Source organism: Apteryx mantelli, chromosome 2, assembly GCF_036417845.1.
Source record: "Apteryx mantelli isolate bAptMan1 chromosome 2, bAptMan1.hap1, whole genome shotgun sequence".
NCBI classification, from domain to species: domain Eukaryota; kingdom Metazoa; phylum Chordata; class Aves; order Apterygiformes; family Apterygidae; genus Apteryx; species Apteryx mantelli.
The window spans coordinates 71754600-71779005 of NC_089979.1; the positions used below are offsets into that span (position 1 = coordinate 71754600).

At 42.0% G+C, this 24406-nt stretch overlaps 1 protein-coding gene across 1 annotated transcript in view; it reads left to right on the forward strand.

Annotated features, from left to right (window-relative positions):
- PHACTR1 (phosphatase and actin regulator 1) overlaps window positions 1–24406 on the forward strand; it is a 322202-nt gene that overhangs the window by 295462 nt on the left and 2334 nt on the right. Inside the window, exons 11-14 of the mRNA XM_067292380.1 lie at window positions 5658–5713; window positions 11130–11191; window positions 20996–21136; window positions 24228–24304. Coding sequence (XP_067148481.1) covers window positions 5658–5713; window positions 11130–11191; window positions 20996–21136; window positions 24228–24304 — 336 coding nt within the window. The remainder of the gene's footprint in view (window positions 1–5657; window positions 5714–11129; window positions 11192–20995; window positions 21137–24227; window positions 24305–24406) is intronic.

Sequence of the window (24406 nt, forward strand, 5' to 3'; positions counted from 1 at the left end):
CCTCATGTCAAATTATAGAGCTGATGTAAATCAGAGTAATTTTATTGGCTTCAGTCATGCTCATTTATGTCAACTAACAATCTATCTGACAAGTATGTTCTTTGTAGCAGACAGCTTCTCAAGTGCCTAACTCAGTTCTACTCCTCATTTAGAGTCTCTGTCTCTAGGGCAGTATGAACCCCTTTGCAATGAAGTAAAAAGATTTGCATCTACAAAATTAATTTAAAAGTTGCTCCAGAGGTTATGCCCCACTGCGCTCAGAAGTTATTTTACATCAGGGTAACTTATATCATAGTAACTCTTGTGTGAGCATGGCTGGACTCCAGAATATTCTGATGATGTTTTGGATGCCTCTCTGTACTGCTGCCTGCCCCGTTGTGCTCGTCCGTGACCTGTTTGCCTTTCAGTACTGCTCTTGGGTCACACACACCAGACGTCTCCGTGTATGTAAGAGCCAGAAAGTTGCTGGGTTCTGCCTCTTCTATATACAAACTCTCAGAGTTAACAAGCCTAGCAAGTATATGGGGCTTCATTTTCTAGCAAGACCCCTCCTATCTCCAGTCATTATATTTTCAGGTGAACCTATATTAAGCTGTTAAATATTATTGCCCTCTGGGAAGAGGCAAAGATGAATTCCTGATATCCAGAAAACACACATCCAGCATCATCTCGTTCCCTGTCCAACAAGCAGGACAGCATTAACCTGCTCTTTCTCAGAGTTCATCCACAGCAACCCAAGAGACTAAAGAGAGAGGGAGACTGACTCCTTCTAGAGGGATGGCCCAGGCATCCAGGAGCCCCTTTCTTCAGAGGCATTACCAGGCAAATGGGCTGGAAAAAACCCTCATCCCCCTGGCTAGTCAGCCATGATCCCGAGAGCCCTTTGGATACAGCTGCTCTGCAGAACAGGGTGAGCATCACTGTGGGGGCTCTTAATTTCAGTGTTTTGTGTTGCCTGGGGAGATGTACAGCTAGTTTTTCCTTTTACTGCTCGTGCTAGACACTGCCGATTGAGCAGGAACTTCCCTTTCTGAGTTTGCTCTCCATGCTCAAAACAGCAACATCCACCAGTGAAAATGCTGCCTGCCTTTCCTCTGGCTCCCTGAGGAGATCGTGCTCCCACCAGCCAGTACTTTAAATCAGGACCAGTTGACTTTGCATGTGTTTGCACCTCCTGCCCCTAGGTTCCCGTTCATCCACCATGCCATGCTCTGCCCAGACCAGGGCGAATTACCAAAAAAAACCCTTACTGCGCAATGTGCTTACTGAAAACTGAGCACTGTATAGCACAAGGAACATGATGCATTTGATCATACAGGGTTTAATTCAGAAAACTGTCTTGCTGTCAAGTTTATCTTTACAAATCTGAGCAAACTGTTTTATTTTCCAGTAACAGTCTCATTTGGGTTTTTTTTTTTTCAGTGAAATCCTAGCAATGCTTTCTTTATATCATCATAAATGTTAGGAAGGCCAGGTTTTCTTTTCGGTAAAACCTTTATCAGTGTATTTGTAAAACCACTATTAACAATATTGCAAAAACATGTGAAGTATAAGGCAGACAATACATTGCAAAGCACAAGCTGCAAGAAACAAATATTCTTATGCCCTTGAATGCCTCAAACTTACTACGAAACTGCATTGATGGCACAGCCACGATTAAGCATATTCACAGGGGGGATTTTAGATACAGAAAGTGCTCTAAAAATTGTCACTTTCTAAGACCTGCCTGCCTTTTCCTTGCTTAGGTACCTATACTCTTGGAGCTCCATGAAGCAGCCAGAGGTACCGTTCTGATCAGCAACAGCAATGTACATTACACTTGATTCTTACGGTTTTCATAAGCAAATCTTTCCTTTGCTGTTGCATCACCAGCCAGGCTCTGCCAGCACATCTGTCCTCACCTCCTTTTTCTCCTGTTTATTCTGATTATGCTGCTAATTAGACACTTGTCTCATGACCTCTGGCCTCTTGACAGCTTCATGCAGCCCCTGTGATGTTAAATGAAGTAAAGCACAGCAGCAATCCAGCAATCAAATCACTGAAATCAACCTCTGTAAGCTAGGTGGGCTCCATTAATATTTTTTTTCTGAGCAGCACAGGAGGGAAGGTAGAGCAGGCTGTATCACCAGTGTATGCCAAAATCAGAGCAGTGCACTGAAGACAGTGTCATGAAAGGAGTGATGCACTTCACTCATAAGAGGGAAGCAGCACTACGTTTATTGCAGTAAGACAGCGACTTAACAAAGTTCAATCGTAAATAAGAACGATTTAACAAGGCTCAATTGGCAAGGTTCACTCAGTTATTTACTGCATGAAGGACAGGGTCAGATGCGTGTGCAATGGAGACCCTCCTGTTGAGTCACGAGGTTCAGACTGGACCCCCTTGCTTTCTAAACTCCTTCGGAGAGGAGCCTAGGTGCAGCTGGATCCAGTCCTAGTCCCAGACTTGGTCAATGGTTTATGTCTAAGGGATTATGTGCGCAATTAGTCAGAGATATAACTCAGCAAAGTTTCATGAAGTTCACAAAAGTTCAGCATGCTGTTAATCACTTACCGAGGATCTGTCGCGGGTAAGGAATCTCTCAGCCTCGAGGAGTAACCTTGAGAGGCATCCCTGCTCAAGAGGAGGCTCTGCAGTGCAGCCCGCTGCCTTGCAGGAAAGCTCAAGGGGCCCTGGGCTGCCCCCTATTTGGGGGGGGGGGGAGATGATTGACTCATATTTGCATACTAGATGGGCCTTAGTAGGCGCATGCTCAACTAGCCCCCACATACATGCTGTTTGCAGGGCGGTCAGGTTGAGGGAGAGAGAGCACGTCAGTAGGGGGGGGAAAGGAGCACACTGTCACAGACGGTATACTAAAATTTGGTGTGAAAAGCCCTGTATCTTTGCGGCCATGGTAACAAAGCAATAACTACTCATGTTTCTTGATTTACAGGATCACTACCTAGTACCAAGTTTTTTAAAGATGATAATGTTAACAACTACTCAACATCTGGCAAACCTGAAAGTTAAGAGGCAAGAAAAAAGAACTAAAAGGAAGCTGTTTTGAGGTGTTGGTGGAGTTGTTTGTAAAGGACAAAGATAGACTGGAGGTCACTGTGGAAGCAAGAGAGGAAAGGAAAGGAAAAGACCAAGAGACCAAGAAAAGAAATAATTATGAGTACTTGGAAGGCAATGGGGAAGAGGCTGGGTGTGATTGAGGAGCTGGGCAAGGAGGGACTCACAATGAGGAAGCAGGAGCAGGCTCAAGCCAAAAGGATGACGGAAATGAAGACACAGCAGCAGTTCATGGAGGAGAAAAGCAGATATTGGTAGTGGAGACTGGGCCCCTCCAGAGCTTCTATTCATTACCTCCCTCATCCTCCAGCTGTGCTTCACATTTGCACTGTAAGGACTAGTCATGCTTTTGTTAAACTGCAAGGGTGCATTATCTTTTACTACTGCCCAAGTATTGCTATTTTAAAAGTTCTGGGATTTCTAAAAGTCCAGAAGGGATCCAGAGCCCCATGAAGGCAAATAGCTTTAGATCTCCAGGCTGTATCTATCAAAAGTATTGTGGCTTTTTTCTGCCATTTAAGTGCATCCCTTGAAGTGGTGGTCATCATTTGGGCAGGAGCACACTGCAGCCTGAAAAAGGCAGATTATCAGCTCCATAAAATAATTTGAATCTAGGTGGGGAACACAGGGATCTCTGGCTCGCTTTCGCTAAGGGCTCTGCCACGCAGCTTGGGGAGGAAGCCTACAATCCATAAGTCTCTGAGCAGCTCAGCAGTACACAATACATATTATGTTGAGGGCATACTTGGAGGAGATCCTTCTCATGTGTGGAAGCAATGGCACACCATCAAGTAAAAGCTTTATTTAAATGCATCTGAAGTAAAAGCTTTGTTTAAATGCATCTACTTCATGGCAGTTACTGAGAAGCAATTTTTTTTTCTTTTAGGTAAATCATTCATGTAGATAAACAGAACTTCAGCCTTTTATTTGAAATTCTCCAGTGTGAACTGTTTTTGACAGAACTGTTAGCTGAGTCTTTTAATCCTTGTTTTACTGGGAAAGGGGAGAACTTTTGTGGGAACAGTCTTTTAAACTGATTTCTCCTTTTACTTAATGCTTGATGTTTGTTCCTATAAAAATAGTCGGCCATTGAATGGCTGGAATCTGTCCTTAACATTCCTCTGATGCATCCTCTTGAAAAGCATCACAATGTGATGGATTAAAAACATTATATAACTCAATTGCTGCAGACACACATGGTGGGGCTAAACTTGACAACTTTTTTCCTTTAATTCTCAAGCACTGCTAGAAATAAAGTAAGTTTAATTGCTTCATAGTACTAAGGTGAAGTATCCCAATAGCAACAGCTACTGTATGTTAAAGATGATAATAATAATGGCAACACTTGAATAGCACTTTCTGTCTTCAAAGTAATTTGCAGACATTCATTGCCTCTGAATTAAGGATGAGTTTTGTCCCTTTCAGCACTTTTTCAGTGAGGTAAATGTTCAATCTGCCATGGGTAAGAGACAAAGCTAATGAGTCCTAATGCTCTGCTGGAGTAGGGCCATCTTTTGTTGTTTTGTCTTAGTGGTGCAAAGCAGCCACAGAGGCAGTGTGGTTGGTATCACCTCAGCTAGTGGAAATCTTCAGGTTGTGTAAAATCAGGTATGATGTCCAATGCCCCCAGCCTTCATACAGCTGGAGTAGGGAACGAGGCTCCTGTCTGTCCCATGTGCTCCAGCACACGCAGAGGAGCTGATGAGCCAACTCACAGAGCAGCTGGTAACTAGAGAGCAAAGAGTGAGGCCCCCGAGTGAGGATCATCTCTGAACAACCACGTCCAAACGATGAGGAAGGCTCTATTCTGTCACTGAAGTCATCAACAAAACTCCCATTGACTTAGAGGAGAGTACGAGCAGGCCCAACAGCGTTGACTTCTGATGTCATCTCACTGGTTTTCTTTGTTTTCCTAATACCCCTTTGTGCTTCTCTCCCTCGCTTTGTATTCTGACTATTCTGATTGTTTCCATGCTCAGGGCCCCCGTTGGTAATTCGATTGCATTTGTTGTGACTCTATTATGTACAGGTTGACTAGCAAATCATGCTAATTTATCATGATACAATTTAATAAAAGTAGCATGGGGAGGAGGGAAGTGAGGCTGTGGAGGAGGAGGGCTGCTATTGTGCTGCAGTTGGTGCCGCCAAACCGTCCCTTGTTTTTTCTGTGGCCCATCTGTGTGTTCAGGCAGAGTTTGAACAAACTGGGTGCAGTCAGGAGGCTCGCGGGAGGGCAGGGAGAGGGGTGGCCGTGTCTTAGCTTGAAATCCTTCTGAAAGTCAGGAAGCAGGCATGGGAGGAAGGAAACTAAGTGAAGACATCTGTGTAGCCTAGCTTTCGGCAGCTGTGCCTGGGATAGAGCTGGGAGTGTCATGCTTATGATGACATAACATATTTGGTCTTTCATGGGTTGAAAACGGAGGAAATGGCAAAAGCAGAGCATGATCTGTGTCATGCATGGCACAGGCATAGCAAGTACATAATGGAGCAGTGTCTGTGCTTGCCTCTCTGCCTTTCACACCACAAAGCAACTCTTAAAGACTCTGAACTGAAAGGGATGTGATATGGTCCAAAAACTGATCTTGGACTTTTTTCGCAGACGACTGAGCCAGAGGCCGACTGCTGAGGAATTGGAGCAGAGGAACATTCTGAAACGTAAGTCCTGATCCTAATGAGACTTAATCTGGAGCCAGCTAGTTTGGGTTAGTGTAGGTATATGTTGTGCGTTTTTTATAAAACATGACTATTCTGTTATGTGCATCATAAATAATAATAAACTGCATCATAAATGCAAATAAGCGTGCAAGTCTATACTGACCTTTAGAACTGTAGAAACATTCATTAACATTAGAGCCAGTAAGTTCACAAGTATGAACATCTCTGGAAAAAAAATCCAGACATTGAATCTCTTTTGCAAGTCCTGTTCCAAACAGAGGTGCATTTTGAAAAGCTTTTATGCTGCTCTCACACAGATGAGCATCCCATTATAATTCAGTAAAGACTTTAGGATGTGGCTTGAATTTTCTAACCTTTAATCTTCACTGTTCCTTTAAATAAACCAAAAATTTTTGGTAGATCTTCAAAACATTAAATGATACTTTAAAGGGGCAAGACACCATTTACAGAGCCTAGTCTGAGTCAAGTTAGTAGATGCATTGCCATCAAGTTCAACAGAAGCAGGACTGAGTTCAGACTAAATCTCATCTCACGAATGAATCATACATAGAAAAAAAACGACTGTTTCTTTAATCACATTGAGGTGGTTTGAATATTAAAAAAGTCAAAGATGTTTGTCTAAATGTTCTGTAGTTTGAAAACAGAGAACAGAAGAAACAAGTTCTTCCCTTTTTAAGTTAGTAATCCATCATTCCAGGGAAATTTAAAAAAAGAATACAGGAAAAAGTATTCCTAAAGAGTGTCTTAAGATACCATATGGTCTGCTTAGTTAGGATCATAATGTGCCTTTCATTGTTGTTCAAATAACTGCGTTGCACAGAATCATAGAAGTGTGGTAGCAAGAGATTAATTTCTGGGAGTTAGTAAAATTGATTGATTAAATACTGCAAAATCGAATTCCTAAGACATCTGTGATAGTGTTAGGGAATAAAACAGCAATTTTTTCCCATTTGTTCATGTTACTATGCATGCCAGACAAAGAGAAAGATAGAGACACCACTGCCAAGGTAAAGATGAGAAAAGATTGGACACCAGAGCCTGTCTGAGTGATGCCAAGGCCACCAGGAAAGCCATTTGATTGGGGTCAGTCTCCTTTTGATAACCGTGTGCCTATTGGCTACTCCATACTCCCATGCCTGACAGCTGCCAGGAAGTCAGCCATCAAGGGGTCAAAAACTGGGGAGATAGGTGGTGTATCCAGCTGTGCCATTGTCCTTGGCAGGGAGCAGAACAGCTGGAGGAGAGGGGACCTGCAGCGTGACCAAAGCAAGGCTCGGGTGAAGGGGGACAGACGCCGATTCTTTAGGCAGCTCATGTTATCATCCCCGGACTTGCAGCCAGCATGAGCCACCAAGTGTCATGCACCACCTAGCACTGCTACGTGACCAGTTAACACCAGCCTGGCACTGGTGAGGGTGGCAGCCAGGGGCTGGGGGAGGTGGGGATCTCAGGCAGCTGCTCTGGCAGTAGTATTTGAACTGGCATGAACAGAGAAACAACATTTTCAAACCTGGGTGCCTTACACAGATATTCTTAAAGGTCACCTTGTCAAGTGTCATGGTCACATAGCAACCTGACTTGTCTTATATTTCAGTGGGATTATCCCCTGAGTCACATCAGTTTCTTTCTGAGTTGAATATAGACTCCTAAGTGACAGAGGCATTTTTGAATATTGTCCTGAATCTGGAACAACATTTTATTCCCTAAATGAAAATTTTGTAGCTTGGTTCCTAAGCACAGATCTGCCCCAAAACATGTGTGTCTTTGTAGACAAACAACTGCATAATTACAGGAAAAAATAATGTGGTATTTCCAAGGCATCCCAACTTTTGGTGAAACACAGCAGGACAAGGAACAAACAATTAAAATAGAACGTAATTAAAAAAAAGCATAAAATGCCATAGTGTTAAAAAAGTAAAGTATCTGCTCTGTACAGCATTGTTTTTTGTTCTTTTTTCTAGACAGCTGAGAAATAGAATTATGATAAGTATAGTAGAGCCTGATTAAAAAGATACATAGGAAGCAATAATGAAAAGAGGAGTATTAAAGTCTTTGCCTAACCAGGTCAAGCTATTTTCAAAAGCCCAGTTCATAGCATACCAAAAAAAGAGAAAACACAGCAACTCCCAGTTGAGTAAATAGGATTTCCTCCACAGTTAAAGCTGAAATTTCATTGATGCAAATGTCTTGTTTGGTACCCTGATGTTCCTGTGACATTAACTGCATTATTGTGAGATCTGATGGCAAGAAATGGGACAAAATGCATTTCTACGTCCAGTCTTTATTCATGAAGTGATCACTTCCTAGCTCCAGGGTGCTGGGCTAATTAGGAGATAGCCTTCTTCACTGAATTATAATGGCAAAAAGTCCATTGCACAAATCCAACTGCTTGCTAGTAGCAACAGTAAAATTATAGCAGCCAGAGCAAAGAAACTAAGAACTGGGGAAATGATGCTTGAAGGATCCTTCCCTGAAGTATACCCAAGTCTTCCACTGATTCTTATTTAAGTCAAAGGCACATAGCGCGAGTAAGTCCAGACCTGCAGGGTTAATGTGAAGACTAAACAGCTCTTTTTGTAGTTAATACATCCAGGCCATGCTAGTTTGAGAGGAAGGATATCTGAATCCCTCTCACCCACCACCACCAGTGCCATTTCTAGGACGGACAGAAGTCTTCAGCTACTTCAGTTGTCAGCTTGACACATTCAACTTGTATAAATTCCTCATGAAGCAATAGTTAGCTGAGCTCTCAGAGTCTCATGCCATTCTGGTCAACATTTCACACTGGCACAGAAATCAGGCCCCAAAAACACACTCCCGTGCGTGCACACATGTGGGTCTAGAGGAACAAGGTATCATTTCCTGAACACTTAAGATAAAATAAAGCAACAGTTTTGTAGCTTCACAAGATTCACATGATTTAATTAGTCTTAAAAAAATGGCTAGAACAAAGTCATTTTCTGTTTTCAGAGGAGAATGAATTCCTAATTCCCAACTTTGATTTGGCAGAGGTTTCCGAGCACAAAAATGAACCACCATAACTAAGGTTTTTACATAACTCCTCAGCTGCTTTCAGTTCTGCACCAACTCTGTGCAGACTCTCTTTACCCCTCTCAATTCTCAGCTTAATCCTACAAAGATTTATTCAGTGTCCCTGTTACTGCAAGCAAGCATTTACAATACCAGCTCCTCTGATTTTGAGAAACAAAGGAAGTACAGAACTGCTAAAAGAAAATCCAGCCCAGTGGGGACAGGAATGACTGAAAGAGAAAAGGAAACACGAAAAATATATTTATCAGTGTAGGTGTTCCAATTACATTTTAAAAGCCATTAGTAACTTTCTTGGCTGTCTCCTGATCTTTTTTTGCTATAGTATTAGATTTTTTTCCTCCGGAAAAGGTAAGCAGTATTTTTGGAAATAAGACATTTAAAATCAGAGGTGTATTATAAAATTTCGTAACGTTGACTGACTCTTTGTCCACTTTGGTGGAGAATTTCTCATCCTGCTGAAGTCAGTGAGCAATTGCTATAGACCTCAGAGAGGATGTCACCTCTATCATCCTGTGCAGCAAGAAATCTGGCTTCCCACCTCACACTCCTTCTCACCTGCTCTGTGACTGCCTGCGTTCTCTGTACGTTAGGTCTTATTTCTGGCAGTGAAAGCACCAGTTTAAATATGTTGGTTGGAATCATTGCATTGCCTCCACTGTGGACAGACTTCCACTGAGTTAGGACCTCCTTATATTGTAATTGTCTCAGTTGGTTAGCGGACATGTGAGTGCTGTCCTGTGCTCGCTTAGCGAATGGCTGGGTCGTTGAAGTTAGCACCTCTAGTGGTTTTTTACTGCCACTCTGCCGGAGGTCCCTGCCTCTCCAGCAGGATCAGCAGAGTGGAAAGTGGGATTCCCCCTTGGTTTTAATTCAGTGCAAAGTTGGGCAATTTTGCTCAAACTACCTGTGCTGAAGGAATTGAGGAACATTTTCATGTTCTGTTTCGTTGTGTCTAGCAGGGGGGCACTAACATCTTAAATTGTCTCAGGTATCTGCTAAGTGAATATAAGTCGGTGTCCCTTTATTCATCCACAAGTGTGCTAAACTTGTGTTAAAATTGTGTAGACAGCATTCCTTAGCTTCCCTACAAAACAAGGGAAGCTTTTCAGGTGCTTTGAGACCCTTCAGTGAAAGGCATTATGTACAATATGTTCTGCATGTGTAAAATAACCTAATGATGGAAATGACTTGGCCTCAGAGTTCACTCCAGCAGCCGTAGTGTGACTGCAGCCAGAGCTCACATCATCAGCTGCTTTGCTTTGGCCCGCTAGCTAAGCAGCGTGGATGGGACAGTTATGCCTAGACAGGGACTAACATTTTTGGAGTGGCCTAGGAGGTGTGTATCTCCCCTGCAGACAGTTATCCCTACCTGAGCTACTCCTACCAGAGTAAGAGCAGGATCATAAAAGGGGCACAGTGTAGTTGTATGAAAAGCTGATGAGTTGTGTTTGCCTGAACCCATCAGCTAGGCTGATGTAAAGGCAGTTTTTATGTGTGGGCATGATTTGATTAAGGAGCAATTCAGACATCAGGAAAGCAACAGGTCCTAACTGATTTAGGAGCTGAGTACCTGGGAACCCAGTTTTTAGTGACTTTTAGTAAACATCAGTGCAGAGAGTTGCTTGAGTTCCTAAGCTGAAGAAGAGGTACAGTAGTTGCATGTTAGATATTATCCTCCTGAGTGATAATGGTTGATGCTTGCCTTGGTAAGAACTTGTCACACATGATCATCTGTTTTAATTTTTTTAATTTGTTTTAATTTTGGAAGCAGATTGCCCTAGGACGTGCTTTTACACTCCAGTGAGATGTTGTGAAGGCTCATGATGGAAGGATAGTCTCTCTTTACTCTGCTTAGACCATGGGAAGTTGGCAATTTTACCTGGCATCCCTACTCTGAGTTTTCTTTCCATTCTCTCCAAAGAGTAGCTGTAGAGAAGTTACTCTGTATCTGGAGAAAAATGCATCTTTTTCTTTTCCAACTGTTAACCTTGCAGCCTGCTTTCCTTGAAACCCAACCATATCATATCTGCACCTCCTGAGGCCACGAGGCTAGCAGGCATAGCGATAATGATTTCTGGAAAGCTGGCTCATTGCCTGGCCCCTCTAGAAAGCAAGACACATGAAGAGGTGCCAACACAGAGAAAAGGAGTAGGCTGTAGATATTTCATGAAGTGTATGAGGAAGTGCAGTAGCTAGAGATCGAGGAAGTTCACTAGTCCCAGAGGGACATGCTGTGCATCAGAGAAGTCCTGAAACATTAATATACTGATGGCGAGGCTTATTTGTTGCATACTGTGCATGTTTGATTACTCCGCAGTCTGAGAGCTTTGTAAATCTTTTACAGCTCGGAATGAGCAAGAGGAGCAGGAGGAAAAACGGGAGATAAAGAGAAGATTAACACGTAAGGTGAGAAGCAACTTTTATCCTATTACGGCACTACCATAACTCCCTACTGCACAGTTGTTTGCCTTTTTCCTTTCCACAGCACAATTTTTAAAAAGGCAGCTTGAAACAATTCTTAAATCTTTAAAAGAAATCAGCTCTGTTGTAGAGTATAAGTCCCTGTAAGTGACAGTCCCTGTAAGTGACAGTCACTGTGACAGTGAAGGGAAGAGCTTTGGGGGCTATTGCCAGTAACATTTTGAAGCTGGGCAAAAGATCTAATTTCTGTAACAGAAAGGACTTTGAACAGTGAAGGATACACAGACTTAGCATTGGCTAACTCTGCTCCCTGTAAGTGTAATGGCTTCTAAGGACTGCAGGGAGAGCAAAGTCCAAGCAATGCTGATTGCATTTGAAAATTCCACTAGAAAGCATTAAACTGGGAAATAGACTTTCTCTGAAAGGAGAGATTGTCACTGGAGGCATTTAAACTAAATAGAAATAAACACTTAGAAAATGGTGTATAGTGCAGAAAACAATCTTGTATCAGCAGGGAAGGATGGACTAAACAGCATAGTATTTTGGTTTTGGTTTTTCTCCCATTTGAAAATCATTTACTCTTAAAACCAAGAACAGTAATTTCAGATACACATGCTCAGTTTCTCCGCTGGTGTAAATGTCTACAGATATCCCAATATATGTAGCCAGCAAGCTAGCCTATTATTGTAGATAAAATTGTAGATAAACTTTATTTTGGCACTCACTTAGTTCCCATCTACCGAGATGGAGAAGTTCCCTATAAACTCATGCTTGCACCAACCCATTCCTGTACTTTTTTAATCTTTTTGACCTATGTGATTGCAAACTTTCATGGTATAAAGAATCACAAAGACAAAGGGCTGTAAACAGTATATATATATATGCAAAGGTTACATTCAGAGTTCTGGATTGGTTTCTTTCATGATTAGAAATCTCAAACTTTCTTCTGAGCTCATGTGAGTCAGCAGAGCTCTCTGCTATCAACTGGGTGATTCTGCTTTTGTCTGCAGGAACTAAAAATGTGGCCCAAAGAGCTATAATATTATTTTTAAAACACTTATATTCCTGACAGCAACAGCAAGGATATTCTCACATCCTGTGATAGCATTGTCTGAAAGAAAAGAACCTAACTGCATTGCAGATGTTTCATGGGCCTTAAGCTCTGCATAGAAACTAGAAATACTGTTTTACCAGTCTTTCAGTTTCACTGTGCATAGAAGAATAAACATGTACAGGAATCCAATCCAAACATTAGTGACATCTGAGGAACAGCTGTAATAGATAAAAAGCAAAGTTACCCAGACACAGTCTGCTGCCTAAGTGGGGGGTTGCTAACCCAGCCCACATGATCACCATACACATCCCATCCTCTGCTATTTTGTAGGAAAGGTGCATAGTACATGAGTTGTCCATTGATGGAGGCCTCAGCTATATGGTAATCTAAAACACCCAGATTGCTGTAGCATTGCAGCAGTATCTACTCCTTGAAATTTCAGCAGTTGTCTTCTATGATTTTTTTTTATTTGTCTTGTTCCCGCTTTTAAGTAGGAACAATGGCCAGAAGAATGTCAGTCCGATTCCCCTGGCAAATCTGCTCTTTAATGTTCATATCCACATTCCAGGTCACATTCCTTTTAGCCTTTTTTGGCTTCTTCCCAGATAAGGATTCCCTCCTCTCCCCCGCACCCCCACCCCCTGGCATGTTTGTGAGATTGGTAACAACATAACTCAGCATTGTTTGATTTTGATTATTTTTTAAACTGTTGTTAATTGTTGCAGTGACACCTTGTGTTTTTAATGAAAGAACAACAAATTTAATCTCGCCTACCAAACATTCTGTCAGAAAAGCTCAGATATCACTAGAGGAAAGAAACAAATAAAGTGTGCAAGTGGATATGTAACACCTAGAAATGCTAAGCACCTAGTGAATCCTGCAAAAGGTGTTGTTATTGCCCAGTTCTGCCTTTCATGAATGTAGCCCAGATGTGTCTCTGTGTTTACAGAAGAGTGGCAGGCTCCTTCTGTCCATCTATACTGAAGTCTTATTACCAACAGATTTTAAACCTCAGATCAAGGAGAAGTTTAATTGAGCATGTCAAATGTTTTCCCCAACAGATCCCTCTCTTTGCAGCAGGTTTTAACGTACACAAATGCCCACAGGGTAAATTCAGCATAAGGAAAGTATGCCAGGTTGCCTTCTTGTAACCATGTATGATTGGTAATAAGAAGGAAGGAAGAAGTCCTGGAGAAGCCACTGAAAAGATTTTTGATCTTACACTGTAAAAATTGCTTCTGTCCCTGATTTTTGGTAGCATCATTCCAACTCTAGGGGAACAACAGACTTCATCCATTAAAAAGCTGTTCTTAAAAATTCCTTCAGGACTGACATTTTGTTGCAGTATTATGATGATGAGCTGTTGCATGACATATTGTGATAAGTAAGATTACCTTGCTGGGTCTAGATGCCTTACTAAGTCAGCAATAAATATCTACTTGAATTCATCATCTGGACAGGCAATGTCTAAAAAAATTTTTTTTTAAATCAGGTGACATATAACAAGTTGCCCCCTTAAGTACTTTTCATCCTCTCAGCCTCATCTAATTCTAGATTAACCAGGGATAGGGAATAGCTGCCATTCAAAGAACTAAAAGGAGGCAAATTCAGTTTGGTACAGTCTCTCTTAAATTCATTTCCCTTCTCCCATAGGAAGGAAAGATAAAGCATATTCACCCGTAACCAGAATTTCTAAAGATGGGTTCTGCATATCCAGTCACCTGGTTACTCCCTTCTCCTTGAGGTCCAGCTAGCTACTTCAGACATGTGGACTTTTATAGTTTGATAGGAGGGACATGTGAATATGAGGGGACTTCTCTGAGCACTGGTCTAGGCCACCCCACAAGCCCATTCCCAGAATATGAATGTGCGAAGGCCCTCTTGGGGAACTGTACCTCAGATTAACAGAACATGTTAAAAATCACTTGCAAAGAAGAATAAAACTCTTCCTATCTTCTCTCAAATGGCATCATGTTCCCTGTTTCCAGAGCTGTTAACTGCTTCCTGTCCCCCACTGTCAATAGTTAATTTTTCACAGAATCACAGAATGGCTGAGGTAGGAAGAGACCTCTGGAGATCATCTAGTCCAACACCTCTGCTCAAGCAGCGTCACCCACAGCACATTTCCAAGGATTGTGTCCGGATGGCTTATGAAGATCTCCAAGGATGGAGATTCCACAACCTCTCTGGGCAACCTGTTCCAATACTCTGTTACCCTCACACTAAAGAAGCTTTTCCTTATGTTCAGATGAAGCTTCCTGTGCTTCAGTTTCTGCCTGTTGCCTCTCATCCTATTGCTGGGCACCACTGACAAGAGTCTGGCCCCCATCCTCTTTATACCCTCCCTTCAGATACTTATACACATTGATAAGATCCCCCCTCAGTCATCCCTTCTCCAGACTGAACAGTCCCAGGTCTCTCAGCCTTTCCTTATATGAGAGATGCTCCAGTCCCTTCATCATCTTAGTAGCCCTTCGCTGGACTCGCTTCAGTGGAACTGGACCGAGCACTCCAGATGTGACCTCACCAGGGCTGAGGAGAGGGGGAGGATCACCTCCCTCCACCTGCTGGCAACACTCTTCCTAATGCAACCCAAGAGATCATTGGCCTTCTTGGCCACAAGGGCACATTGCTGGCTCATGGTCAACTTGGTGTCCACCAGTACTCCCAGGTCCTTCTCCACAGAGCTGCTTTCCAGCAGGTCAACCCCCAACCCGTACTGGGGCATGGGGTTATTCCTCCCTAGGTGCAGGACTCTGCACTTGCCTTTATTGAAATTAATAAGGTTCCCCTCTGTCCATCTCTCCAGGCTGTTGAGGTCCCTCTAAAGGGCGGCACAGCCCTCTCCTCTAAGTTTTGTATCATCAGCACACTTGCTGAGGGTGCACTCTATCCCTTTATCCAGGTCACAAAGGCCTACCTCCAAAACTAAAAATCTCATAGCAGTAAATAATGACAACTTAAATGGTGATATGTGGCTCTTGCTTAAAGGCCATGCATTAAAGTCTTTGAAATCTTTGCTCCCGTTAAATTCTTGCCCCAGTAGAACTTAAACTCTCTGTTCACAGGCGAGCAAGCTGATGCCTCACTGGGAAATGTCTTGCTGTTCAATCATTTCTTTAATTGACCTCCCTTGGCTTGGATCCCTGCAGGGTGTTTGAAATAATGAACTCTTGAGAAAGGTGTGACTAGTTAGAGGGAGGTGAGAAGAAGAGAAAAAAAGGTTAGAATATAAAAAAGGTTAGCTGCTAATTTGGATAAATTGCATTTCTCCTCAAAGAGGGAGAGGCTTGGGGCCATTTTCATCACATCCTGCTCCTTTGTTAGAGCTACACAGACCCCCATCTTTCCACAAAAGGTGGGGAGCAAAGGAGGGTGGGAGTCGTGTACGCTGCCAGTTAGGAGCTGTAATTTTTCACCTTGATTTCATCATTAAATGACAACTGTAACATTTTAATGAGGTAACAAAGCAGGCGACAGTGAAGTGACAAGACAACGAGCTCATTATGGTTGAAGAGGGGCAAAGTCAGCATCTCAGATTTGGCTAAATCCCAAAAACAGATTGGCAAGAGCACATTTCTCTCCACTTTACCTGGTGACAATGCTTTGGTTTGCTTCATTTCCCATGCTGAGAAAACAGGGTTTTGTTTTAAACCTTCTCTTGCATGCTTAGTATCAAGGCTTGAAATGTGCCCTTTTTATATTCAGTGATACAGAATATACAGAGGACAACTTGACTTCCCATGAGCAGACAACTGTTTCTGTCCTCATTTACACTGCCTTTTTACTAATACAAATCCATTTATTTCAAAATGGGTAATGCCCTGATTTCCACTAAAATAGCGGGGAACCCCCCCTCTAAAAGCTGGCCTTCTCCCTCAGCTCACAAATCTTCATAAACAGCTAAATAGAAATGCATATGCCAAGGTAGTACACCCAGAAAAAGTGGAGACAGACCCAGGTACATCCCTCTGGCCTTAACAGAAGTAAGTAAAAAAAAAAAAAAATCCCTTTGTCATGCTTAAAAAACTGTCTGTACTCGTGCCAGATTTTTATAGTGAAATTCTTATCATAGGCTACCCGTTCTTTGAGGAAACTTCTCCTTAAAGTTCCTCCCTAAAGTACCACTGAAAATTTTCCAAACTCACTTGTGTCAATAAAGCCTGACAAAATGTGCAGGGAGCCAGGGGGGCAGCTCGATATGTAAGATCCCTTCCTTCCTGCTTGCAGCACCATCGCCTTATGCAGGCAACTGCATCATGCCATTGAATGTTTCCTTTCACTGTGTGTTTCAAGGGTTCCTCATTCCTCATTCATTCTGTCTGGTAAGAGAAGCAGAGCCCAGTTTCAGTTGTTGTCCATGAAGCATTGTGTAGCATTGAATAAGTCTGAACCAAGACACTGCAGCTCACATGTTACAAAAATAAATTCCAAGGTGAGATCTCAGGTGAGCTGTGCCCTTACCACAAACAATCACTGAACTGATGCCTGCCATGGAGCCGCTTATGGAGTTTGCTCTGCAAAGCCCTCTCCCCAGCTGTCCCTATCATTAAGATGTAAGGGTACCCTGCATAGTCCAGACCTACTGAGAGATCCCAGTACTTAGCAGCTCATGAGAAGTCTATGCAATAGTATGAAAGAGAGGCAGGTCAGTTTGTTAACAGGACAAATAGTGTTGCTTTTATTAATTACTTTAAAAAATACTCGCTCAGTGTGATTGTCCTTTTCTTTTCATTTATTATAATCAGATCATCACTTCGGTTTAATGTAGTGAATATTTTGTGTATGTATGTATGTAAATATATGTAGATTTATGGCTATGCATCAATTATATGGTATAAGCTGTGGATTTGAGGACTTTCATAGACAGAGCACTGGCATGAGACCCGATGCATCTTTTGCTCATATTTCTGCCCCAGGCCTCCTGGGTCACCTTGAGCGAGTGCCTGTCTGTGCTTCGCTTGCCCCAGCTGTTCTGTGGGGAGGGAGACGCTGAGCAGTGCAGCAATGGGGTATATAAGCACTTGAATCGCACTGGTTGCACGTTTGTTAAGCGAAGTCAGGACCTCTAAAAATAATAAGCAGTAATAGTTATGTGATTTCAGAGGAAGAAAAGAAACAGCTTTTAGTCTGTCACATTCAGGTATCACCTAAGAATAAAAAAATGCACATTAATGCTGAAGTTTCACAGTATGCTTATGCCCTTGATGTTTTTTTCATGTGTAACTCCATGTGTTACACCCACTGAAGGAATCAACGTGCACAGAAAGGGGTGCAGTGACTTTCAGTGTTGTAAAATGTGCTGGCAATACAACTAATTTCGCTTGTGCATTTGTGAATGTGAGAACTTATCTCAGATTTCTCATTTCATCATATAGCCCTGTACATTTACAGTCTTTTCTCTGATTGTTAACCTGGATCCACAACAGCAGGGAAGGCAAATTAGCTATTTAAGACTTTGTTGCAGTATTGAGGTAAATACCATCAGTGAAGTCCCACTTCTGTCATAAGTACCACAGCATTGATGGCTCTTGGTGCTCTTGCATTCTTGACACCATCTAGAGATCAGCCTGGCACAGCAGGTTATAGAGTATCAAAAGTCACCTGCCGTCTCCTTTGGAAAAGCTTGCTCATCACTTAAACTGGCGACATTGCACAAACATGAAAGCCAGCTAAGGTCAAGAGCTGAAAGAAGCTGTGAAACTGAGTCAATCATTTTTTAAAAGTTCTCTTCCTGTTTCCCTTGTAGCCATTTAGAAGCACAGAGTTTAATTAACAGGATTTCATATTTTGTTCATGTCATCATATCCCATGTAATAGAGTATTTTATTAAAAAATAATTCCCATCTTAATGTGAAATAACATCGAGGCTTTGGCCTAAACTAGTAAAAGCTGAGAAATGTACAGATAATTTTGGTGATTCATCCTTAATTCATGCTGGTGTGCAAAAAAAAAGCAGCTGATGCAAATAAGGATAGAGTCTCAACTTTATCTTTGAAAATCTTGGCTGTAGTCCTAATGATTATTATTTCAGTACAAAGATTCTCTCTATTCCCATAATCAGGGCTTAGTTTTAAAGTAAAAATCAGAAGAAAATTTCAGCTATACAATCTGAATAATAACGAATGAAAACTAACAAGCCTTCTGATGTTTGGTTCTCCTATTACTAGAGATAGTAGAAAAACCTAGCAATTCAAAATCACATTTGAAATGAGTTGTGCAGCACAAAGAAGCCTCCTGCATAGCATAACTGTGGTAACACTCAAAACGTGATAAGTTTGTTTTTCATGCTTTTGTTAAAAGCCCATCTATTAATTGTAGTGTGTGTTTGGCTTGCAGATAACTTCTTAGGTGTCAGGGATGCAGGTGGAAAAGGCAATTCTGTCCTGATAAAGAGTAAAAAATCATGTTTTTAAATCTACACATTTCGATCTACTTTATTGTACTCTTTGACTTTCTGATACAGTATTCTAGCTCAAAGATAGCTTTGTCCTGGTGTAAAAAAAAAAAGAAAAAACAACAAAAAAACCCTGCATCAATGTATGCATTTTGTTTTCAAAAAAAAATGGTCACCAGAATGGGTAGTCAAAGTCAGGAAGGATGTGCTTCTTGCTGACCTCCCTGAATACGTACTCTTTGGCTGACTTGAACATGGCCCTGGCTATATAAAATGGTGCTTTTCTTGGGAAGCTTATGGAAGAAGTAGTAAGAGGAAGTTTGTAACTGTTACATGACCAACCCACGCACAGCAGCTCATCCCATGAAACTTCATGTCTCCCACAGAAGAAGGTGGGAGTGAGAAAACTGTCTAGTTTTAAGACTTTTCAATATTCAAAAGTTTCTAAGTTGTTCTTTTTCAAACCAACCAGGAGATTTCCCCCTGTTAAATGTTGTAATTTACCTTAAATTGGCGTTGGAGACGAAACAAGAACTGCAGAGCTGGGGCTCGACTGCTGTCCTAGGCAAGGGCATTAGTCAGCAGGCTGTAGAGTTGTGCTCCTGGTTAGACTTTCTCTCCGTGATTTCTCTCTTCTGTATGTGCACAACGGCACAGCTGCAGCCCGGAGGGGTGGAGAGTGATCCCTGTCCTCCTGAACAGCTCATAGACTGGGATTAGTGCATTCTTGCAGACTCTCTTTTCACATGAGGTGCTTGAATCACTTTGTGAGTGAGTGCTCAGGGCTTTCAGTAGAAGGAAAGCAGCCCCACTGCTGCCTCTGGTACAACCATGGTTTTTAAAAGAGAAGAGAGAGGCAACCATCCATGCCAAGAGCAATCACATAGGGATTTAAATCCAGATGCAGGATAGGGAGGTGGAGCTTTCTTGAACCAGCACCCAAATGCTGGAGAAAGGTGGGATTTCAAGGATGCATGTCTCTTTCCTGTGGCCTAGCTAATTTGTCATCCTGTGCTTAGCATCATGGCTATTTTGAATCTTAATTTTCCCCTGGGAGAGGAAATGCAGGCAACCAAGATACTTGATTTGAGAGGAAGGTAGAATTGCCCTTCAGGATCCCAGAGTCTGAATACTTTTGCAGAAAACAGTCTCAAGCATTTTATGAAATGTTGAGACCTTTCACTATTCACAAGAGTGAAGTATTGCAAAACACACCTATAACACTGACACATTTCACATGTTGACACTTAACACACATTCTGCTTTTTGTAATGAGTAGGAATAGCATGATATGCTGCCTGGTTAATTGTTAGTGGGACAGGAGTATTTTTTCCAGATGTATCAGGACTGTAAATATTTCACTCTAATGCAGGATTAGCACAAACTTTTGCCACTAACATATATACACATGGACACACATGTATAGTACCTTCTTCAGAAGAAGTCATGTAATTCCTCTTGACAAGAACCAGCATTCTGTGCATCTAAGGAGAAGAAATCCTCGAAAGCCAATGTCTGTCCTTAGCTATGTAACTGGCTGTACAATATGTGGACTACTAACACACTACTGTTTCTAATTTGAGAGGAGAATTTTAACTGTGGCTGCCTATTCTGTTATGGAATTTGGAAGAAATGCTTTTGAACAATGAACATATTTTCCTTGACATGATACAATCCACCTTGCAATTTTTTTTTTGGCTTGTAATATGCAATGTAAACTATTAAAAAGCAAATATGCTATGACATAAAATTGAGCTGCAGTGTACAGTGAAAAGTTCAATGAGCAATAGTCATCAGCCTGCCTGCCTTTTCTGGAGGTAAGGACAAGTCTGCAGATTATCAGGATGGTAAGAAATGTTGTTTGTCACCCTTTGCACATAATTCAGAATAGGGTCTGCTCAGTTCCTTTGCCTTACTCTTCCCAGGCATCTCTAAAACATGCACAACAGCTCAAGATGGGGGGAATATGCCCTGTGCAGGTAGTTTTAAGTTGTGTTGTGGTCATGTCTCTTCCTGGGACATCTGTGCACTAGGAGACTTACTTGCATTGCATCTAATTTCTGCTAGGGATTATCAACCACAGCCTGGGGTCTCCAGCCACAGCCTCTTCCCAAGCAGTAGTCTGCTGCTCTGGCAGCAAGGTGGGATGATATACAAGGTGCTATAGCAAACAGCAGGTTATCACCCAGGTAGCAAGGCTGTGAAAGGTCATAAAACTCAGTGGTACTGGTAATGTCTGAGCCCTCTTATTATTATATTGAAGGTTGTGATAAAATAAATCCTGTGAGTTAAAAATGAAGTTCTGATATCCTTTTCCACTCCTTTCTCAAACTCACAGCTGAGTCAAAGGCCCACAGTAGAAGAGCTACGTGAGAGGAAGATCCTCATTCGCTTCAGTGACTACGTGGAAGTCGCAGATGCACAGGACTACGACAGGAGGGCGGACAAACCCTGGACACGACTCACAGCCGCCGACAAAGTAAGTAGATTTCAAAGTAGCTCTCAAATTGGCAAAAGCACCTCCATCCCCCTGAAGCCAGCTAACTTCTGTATAGTGTTGAGACAAGAGGGTTCAACCCTCATTCAGAGAAGGGCATGATGACTCAGAGAGTCATCCCTCACTCAGGATTTCTCTCATTCCACAGAGTATTTTAACCATTAAAATTAAATCTCATGAGCCCTGTAGATGGAGACAAGCTGCATCCTTGGTATTAAGTGCACTGTCTTTTGAGCATCAGTGGGACCTTCTGTTCTCTCATCATGTAGTGTCTGTGGTATGGGCATTGGTGGCAAAGAGGTTAAATCCCTGCTCAATAATAATATCAGTCACATCCTAAGGGGCTTAATGGTGCCTCAGGAAGAAGGTGAGCTTTAATGATGGTTCAGGCAGGTTCTGCTTTGCTTTTTTGCCAGGCTGGGTATCGCTTTTTGTATGTGTAACATGTCATACTTCCAGCAGAGACAAGGTGACAGTCACCACAGAAAGAGATGGAAATCTTTAAACTTTTTACAGCATCTCATATGACAACAGAACTATGAGCCTGATAAGTGCCTCCTGTGCTTTACAGTCACTTTTCACTGCTCATGAGATTTTAAAGACTTTCAGGTACCTGAATTCAAGACCTGAATATTTCTTTGCTGTGCACCACATACAGTGAAGGTGATCACATCTGATGGAGAGAGAAAGGAGCAGGAGTCCTGACCATGCCACTCATTCATGGTGTTCTTGGTTTTATCTACAGAGGAAAGGGTGGCCGGTTTTACTTGTATAATTTAACCAATGGACTTTTATAGTTTTGAAATCACTGGTTTTCTCCTTGACAGAAGCCTTTTTCAGCTTAGCTTTTGAATAAGTCAAAGTGATGTAAAGTGATCTGAAAAAAATCAAAACTTCTTCTGGAGTGTCCCCAGAGCATAATATATTGGGTTAAATTCCTATTTTACCTCACCGTGTTGGACAAGATGTTAGTCAAGTGACCTAACCAATCTATCAGTTATATTCTCCCATTTGGTAGATGAGGGAGGGAATAAATGTCCAAGCAGTTCTGCAATCTTTGAGAGATCCCTGTCTGAGATGAAAGGTATGGAGAGACTTTAGCTGGGAAAGCAGAATATTTCTTGTCCAAAGAGGTTCTTTCTCATCCTGAGTCTTGAAAAGGACAAGTATTAAGTGCCACTATTAAAAGTAGCCTGGTAAAGAATTCAATATTTAGGAAAAGTACTTTGATGTTGCCTTTACTTTTTTATAATATGTATGCAAGGTCAATACACAGAGCAAAAGGCTTAAAGTTCTCCAAATGAACCTTTTCTCAGAAAAGCAGAAGGAAATGTGGTTTGACATTCTAATATTAATGCTCCTTACATGCATAAGGAAGCAGATATATCCTTTTTCAGGCTGGGGTCATGTGGCAATATTCTGATTTCTGCTGTTCAGATCACCTGCTTTTCCCCATCACTGCGTCCACTGTTAGGAAACATAGCCAAACAAATTGGAACCAACCCTGATATGCCTGACAAAGCTGCAACTCCCTATAAAAGATTATTTTCTTCCAAAGCCCTGATTCAATAACTGTCTTCATTGGTCAGCACAGACCAGATTTATTGCAAAAATTGACTTTAGTAATGGGCTTTCCTGTTTGTCAGTTAAAATCTTGCTCTGTGTGCTGGATGTAGGAAATTGGGTTCAATCTGACTTCATCTTTACCAAGTTTGCCTGTTTGTTAGAGGAATAAAAAGGGTGCATTAAACCTCACCAACAGATCAGAGATGCATGGGGGCAATAGACTGCAGGCGCTGCAGGAGTCAGCAGCCCATGTGGCCTCCTTCACAGCCACTTAAGCAGCAAATTGGTCTGCAGAAGGTAGGCCCTTGAGTTGCTGCATAACCATCTCTCTACAGTGATAGATGGAAGCAGAGCCTGATGGATGTTTCTAAAGTAAATAAAAAACCAAGTTGTATAGAAAGAGTACAAAGGGCCTTTTCTGCAGCTCGCATTCAAAATCTATCACGTAGGGCTTGTCAGGGTAGTTGGTGACTGGATAAGTGGCTGTTACAAAAGTCCTGTTTTGGGCTGGTGCTCTTTATACTAGTTTAGATTTCCTTAATGGAGACAAATTCCTGACAGACACAAGTGACGCTGACTGGAGCAGCCACTTCCAGGAGTAAAGGTTTTCAGTATCCCATGGAAAGACACTGGCACACACCTTGGACCTGTGGGAGCATTCGGCCATAGCAGCCGCCTTGTTTGGGCTTGCCATACGCTGCCCGCAAGGCCAACTTGTGAGCTACAAATATCACAGTACTCAAAAAAGTCAGGCTGACGTGGGCTTGGGCCAATTCTGCTCAGCACCCTCTCCAGCAAGCAGCTGAGTCCCTCTAAGTCACCCTCTGCAAAGGCTGTAAATACCTGGCTGTCCTGCTGATGCTAAATATAACCACTTGTGGCTAGTTTTCTGCTGGATTAGTGAGTTGAAACAGTACAGCAAATGGCACAAATGAGCCAGAAGGAAGGGGAGCAGAGGGGCACAGCCAGAGGCAAAGGGAAGGGCAGGGGAGCCAGATCTCCCTCTTCCACGGCCAGTGAGCTGGCAAGGCAGCTCAGCTTATTTTAGACAATCTCACCCCAGGAAATTCACATAAAGGCAGGAGACATCACAAATATGAGACTTTGGTGAGATCCAGACCAAGTTTACTCATAGTCCAGCTCTGAAACAGAAGGCACCATTCGAGAACCTCAACTGCATATTTTTTTCCTCATACATATGCTAATTTGAATTTTGTACATGAAAGTGTTTACATAATAAGCCAGAATTGAGTTTTCTATCTGTATTGTCTACAATACATTTTCAAATTGATGTATTCCAGTGAAGCATTTATCTCTTCCCTTTATGTGATTTAGAACATGTTTATCTCTTTTCCTTTTCACATTTTAAAGCCTTTTATATGCTTTTCTTTCTCTCTGATAATGTTATGTAAGATTTCTTCACTTTTAATATACTGTTTGGAGAACAAAGTGAACTTACTTTGATCTTGCTCATTTATACATTTATGAGTTTATTTGTCCTTTGCAGGCAGCCATTCGAAAAGAGCTTAATGAATTTAAAAGCACTGAAATGGAAGTTCATGAATTAAGTAGGCATCTAACAAGGTAAGTTGAGATTAATTTTTTAAGACTAGCAATGAATACTGTTGTTTTCCAAAATATCTCAGAAGCATTTCTCAAACACCCACTGAACACACTGCCAGATCT